The sequence below is a fragment of the Terrapene carolina genome, unplaced genomic scaffold (genome assembly GCF_002925995.2).
Source record: "Terrapene carolina triunguis isolate 2854851 unplaced genomic scaffold, T_m_triunguis-2.0 Scaffold34683, whole genome shotgun sequence".
In the NCBI taxonomy this organism is placed as follows: domain Eukaryota; kingdom Metazoa; phylum Chordata; order Testudines; family Emydidae; genus Terrapene; species Terrapene triunguis.
This window is the reverse complement of record NW_020699034.1, coordinates 6591-12377: the sequence shown is the minus strand read 5'-3', so window position 1 is coordinate 12377 and position 5787 is coordinate 6591. Positions and strand designations below refer to the sequence as shown.

Sequence of the window (5787 nt, the reverse complement as noted above, 5' to 3'; positions counted from 1 at the left end):
GCGTGGCTAGGAGGGAGGAGGGGGAGTTAGGGCGGGGACTTTGGGGAAGGGGCGGAGTTGGGGTGGGACCGGGGGTGGGAAAGCGGCAGGGCCAGGGCCCCGTGGAGTGTCCTCTTTTTTTATTTTTTAAATATGGTAACCCTAAGAGAGGGCAAGGGAGAGATTGTTAGGAAGCTTCCCCCATGCAGACCCTGGATGACCCCTCGCTGCAGGGAGCTGCAACTTTGTTCTATCGCCACAGCGCCCTCTGGTGGGCAAAGGGCAGCACTGCAGCAACATAATGGCAGAAGCTTTTCTGTATGAAAAATTAGAAATCTGCGGGGTTCATTAAATATGCGCAGTAGTGCAGAATTCCCACAGGACTGATCTGTTCTGGGACACTACAGCCTCTTAGAATATTAGTTTTACATCACGTCTTGTGAAACAACTTACACATCATAGATTTTGATATATCCATCATCTGAAGCTGTAACGAGTAGTTGGGAATCCGGAGAAAATGTCAATGAGCGAATTGGCATCGCATGGCCTGAAATTCAGAATAGGCATGGTTGATCTGTAAATACTCTATCATTGGTAAGAAGAATTATTAGAGGGGGTTTAAGTCAGGATAATATCTTTCCTCAAAAAAAGCAAGGAGATATTCTTCAGTTTACATATTTGAACGATTGTTAAGCTCCTCATTCTTAGGCTACTTCTGCCCTTGCCCCCCAAAACTCTTCTGAATACAGTCAGTGTAAGTGCATCAGGAATCTGGAAGGTTCCTGAACACTCATCTCCCTCACGTTGTTGCATAAACTACTTAAGAGAGCCTCTTCATCCCTGTTAGAGAGAGTTGCAACGTTCTATAACAAGAGGGAAGGTGTTCCATCCCTCTTCTAGCCATGGGAACTAACTTTTTAATATCAATACAATGTTGGGGGGGGAGAACGGGAGAAGGAGTAAGGCAGCATTGACAGACCAGCTTCATTTGCTAGCACTAGGGAAAGTTAAACTGATTTGTTAGGAAGAATCCAGTTAAGCATAACTGGATATGCTTTCTAAGACACATCCATGGTGCATGTTGAAGATTTAAGATTGGATCCCACACATACTTCAGAACCATAAAAATGATGGTGCCTAAATCAGAGCACGGATATAGGTGGACTGTCTCGGAAACCTGTCGATCAGTGTAAGCTTGCAAGTGAACATTCAAGATGGACAAACTAACCTGACATTTCAACCCATCATACAATATTAAAGTATTTCTTAACTAACATTTTAATCAGGACTAAAGCTATAACTTGCACACTGCAAACATTCCAAGACTTACCTTCTAGCGTATGCAGAAGTTTTCCAGTTGCAATATCAAAAATATTGATGATGCCATCTATTGCTCCACTGGCTAAATATTTTCCATCTGGACTCTAACAATACATATGTTACACATTTTATAATTACTCTTATTTTGTATTGGGAGGATGGGGAAGGTGAAAAGAGACAAGATGACATCAAAAATAATCTGCCATGCAAGATATTTAGTATGGTGGGCTCAGAAAAATCTGAAAATCTAAGACTGAAATTCATAAGCAGCACATGAGCAAGAGCAGGAGCGACTTTTCCAGATAGTTTTCAAACTGCATGATGTCCTTAATGTCTATCTGCCTGATTCTTTTACTAGATGCATTATTCATTCTGATGTACAGCAAGGGGGATTTTCTATTGTAATAATTTACAGTGAAGAGTGTGTGCTTTTCAATAGTTTTCTGTCTCACCTAGGAAAAGTCATTTAAACTTATTATGCCTCAATTTCACCATCAACAAAGTTACCTCGTAAAGGGGAATTCAGAGATTTAATTGGTATCTGTAATGGTCTGATATCCTTGCTGGAAGAGCAAGAGCATTACAGAAAGCTTGTATTACCTTTAAGGCTGGTCCAATTCATTAGTTAAGTTGGAACAAAGGACCATTATACATACAGGAAAGGCCAATGGCAATTATAAGCAGAAATAAAGTGCTTTCTTTAGGAGGTTATTGCCTAGAAGTGGATGATGTGTAGGTAGGAAGTCTGTGTTGTTGTTTTTTAAATAAGGGTTCCTGTTAAGGTTGTGAATACGGTATCAGAAAATGAGTGATTTACAGCAGATTACAAGGATGATACTTTAACAGAAGAGAATATCAGTGAAGTTCTTACATATGCAATGCTAAGGATGAATTTCCCTCTAGTGTCCAGAGAATATTCCTTTTTTCCGGTTTCAACACCAAAAATGTTCACTTTTCCCACATGACTTCCTGTTGCAAGATACTGGGAATCTGGTGAAAAAGCCAACGACCAGGCATCAACTGTACAAAAAAGAAAAAATATTTGGTATATTTAATCTTGTTTATAGTTTTTAGCCAACAATGTTAATTCCACGTATACCTGTTCACAGATAGTTTATTCCCCTGCACTTCAGCCACAAATGTTAAATTCACACCAAGCTAACAAAAGCTGACAGAATAAACGCTTAAGGTGTTTGTTTTTCAGCTTAATCACAGATGACATTTTCCAGGAAGATCTTAGTCTAGGGCATCCTCCGAGAACAGCAGCACATTAATAGTGTTAAATGGCATTAGCTATCGCGACCTTGCGCAAAAAAAAAAAAAAAAAAATCCTCTTATTTGCTTGAAAACCATTAGAAGAAAGAACTGTTGCCTTTGTCAGAAGCAGCACTGGAGAACTGGCCCAGCAACAGAGACAGGAAGCACTTACAGATAGAAGGAAAGCGTGCAGGGCAGATCATTATTCATTGAAATGGAATTACATGGTGACTTTTTACTGTTATCTACTTAGCCTGGTGCTGTGTGCCTCACAGATTTATTACATATGTGCTTAGTCATTCATTCTCTGACCCTACAAGGTTGATCTACCAACATTCCTTACTATAATATTTAAATCCTTTGGTTAAGATCTTGTGCCCTCCAAATTGGAATTCAGTGCTGGTCAAGGCTTATCTAGACTTAAACCTTTTTTTTTTTTATTTGCACCTTTGGACATAGCCATGCATTCCATAAACAAGCACCCTCTGCACAGTACTGAGTTTCAAAGTGCACCTGCAGCAAACCTGGGGCCTTCTTAGTATGCAAATCTCAGCCATCACTGTGTATTTGAATAGGGGTTTTTTTGCCACTACTAGACTTTCTGATCACTACACCTATGAGATAACTGGATTCTATTCTGCCTTATGCACCCTCAACAAAAAATAGTCACAATAGAGACAGTGAATAAAGCCAGCAGGATTACATGAAAGCCTTGTCAACGCCTAGAAGTTGCACTAGTTTAACTAAAATCCGTTTTTAAATAGCTTGTTATCAGTGCAACCCCAAATAGAGAGACATCAGATTAACACTGGTTTATACCAGTATAGCGTGCATTGGTAAAATATATGCAAGGGAATGCCTGTTAATCTCATATCCTTGTTTTGCAAAGGGAAGGAGACCGTTGTAACACTATAAAAAAAGCTAGTCACTCCCAGCTAGTATGTTAGTTCTCTACTGTACTGTATAAATACACACATTGCAGAGATTACAAATAACTACCAAGATCTTACCAGGACCAGCATCTATGGACTTGATCTGTTTGCCAGTTTCTAAATCCCAAAGACGAATATGAGCATCTAGGGAACTGGATGCTGCAATGGTACCTGTGTGGCTGATATCTACTGATACCACACCCAGTTGATGGCCCTCTAAAGTCCATTGTAGATCTAATTTTTCATCAGTCCTTTTGTTAAAAACACAAACAAAAACAAACTAATTAAGAGTAATTTCAGGTATTGCACCCACCTCCAGCTCCCCACCCCCCTTTCTTTTTCTTAAAAAGCATTTCTTACCTTTTGCACAGCAAAAGGGGAGAACTGACTGCAGGTGAAGAGTGAAAGCAGACAGTTTGTGCGTAGCACTACTTACAACCTTTTTTTCCAGCTTGTTTCCCCAACCCTAGCCCCCATTTCAGCAAAGCAAAGTGCTCTGCTACTTACTGTGCAGTGCACAGCTACTGATGTTCTGGGGGCTAAAGAAAGGAAAGAATACTGTATTTCTGCACTAGTTTACATTGGTTAAACTGATTAACAATTGGAAATACAATGTTTATCGAACCCCTCACTTACCATTTCCAGACCTTCACTAGATCATCTAAAGATCCAGAGATTACTGTTTCAGAACCATCTCTTTTATTCTTTCCCCATGCAACTGACCAGATGGCATCATCATGTGCTGGAAGAGAGCACAAATATTAGAGAGAAAACAATGGTGTTTCTTGGAATCAAGCAGGTGTATTTACCCACAGCAGTTGCTTGTTCTTACTTCCTGCTGTAAGCAGAAGGAAGCATTAATAATGTGCGGAATCCACTAACAGTACCTTCCCCTCTCACCTATAATTCTCATGTCATACCGAGAACATATACATAATAGAAAGAACAGAATGGAAAGCTGCTAGCAAGCATGGTATCTGACAGCAGCCGCCATGTTAGACTCTACCCATAGCAAAATGCAAGTCCTGGTCAAGGCCAGGTGAACCATGTAGCCAGCTGGACCTAAATTCTGCAGCAAAGCTTCTGGTTACTGTGGCATTTCAGTCCATCAGATTTTGAAATTCTGTGGCAGGTTCAGGTAGCTTACAAAACAAAACAGGGAAATTTAACAAAAACAATCAGATTCAAAAATGAAAAATAAATCCGTATAGTATTCATTGTGTTAGAAATCTAGGAGCTCAGTAAATCAAATGTGATGCAGATGTTTGTATTGACAATTCATAACTACAACGGAAAATTTGTCAGGGAGGAAGCTCATGATATCTGCAGTTGGGAATACGGTCACTCATGAAAGCATGGGATTCTGCTGCAAGATTCTGTGGCACATGCTGTAGAACCACAGAATCCAGGGAGCCGTGGTCACAGTAAACAGCCTAATGGATCATGGGCTTGCCTATGAATCCATGCATTCTCAAGTACACCTGAACCAGTCTACAAAAAAGTAACATGGATTGGGAATGTTCTCATAGGGCCTGATCCAAAGCCCACTGAAGTCAATAAGAGTCCTTTTGTTGACTTTGGAGTGCTTTGGATCATGCCTATGCAACATTAAATCCAATTTTATTTACCATGATCACTGCAGCTAAAAATACCGAAAAACCCACTCAGATTTAGACTTAGTGAGAATGCAATGTTTCACAAATCTGTTAGCACTCATTTTAAATCATCCAAGGAAATAAAGATGTTAGGTAAGAAAAATTAACAGCACAATACCATGTTAGTATCTCCTCACCTTGTTCTTGCTTGAAGAGAATACTGTACTGAAATGAAAAAGAACATCCACGTTATAAAAATGGTCACAAATCAAACTAGAGAGATTAGTTTAATTACTCCTGTGTATTTACCTGTGTGGTCATTTCTTTATATAAGCTGAATATGCATAGGAATTCTCTGGAAACAAAAAGAAAAAATTAGGATCAAAAATAAGAATTAGGGCTGTCAAGTGACTAAAAAAATTAATCGCGATTAATTGTGCTGTTAAACAATAAAATACCATTTATTTTAAATATTTTTGGATGTTTACTTCATTTTCAAATATATTAATTTCAATTACAACACAGAATACAAAATGTACAGTGCTCACTTGATTTTTATTACAAATATCTGCACTGTAAAAAAACAAAAAAAAATGTATTTTTCAATTCACCTCATACAAGTACTGTAGTGCAATCTCTTTATCATGAAAGTTGAACTTACAAATGTAGAATTATGAACAACAACAAAAACACATTCAAAAATA

At 38.8% G+C, this 5787-nt stretch overlaps 1 protein-coding gene across 1 annotated transcript; it reads right to left on the bottom strand.

Annotated features, from left to right (window-relative positions):
• Positions 1–432: 432 nt before the first annotated feature.
• LOC112119955 (WD repeat-containing protein 61) lies at positions 433–5436 on the bottom strand (the record flags this gene model as incomplete). The annotated part of the gene is made up of 7 exons (XM_026646268.2): positions 5393–5436; positions 5281–5308; positions 4125–4230; positions 3567–3739; positions 2171–2319; positions 1310–1403; positions 433–526 (listed from the first exon to the last, which is right to left on the bottom strand). Coding segments are annotated over exons 1-7 (656 nt in total), but the record flags the coding sequence as incomplete, so codon positions are not given.
• Positions 5437–5787: the final 351 nt, after the last annotated feature.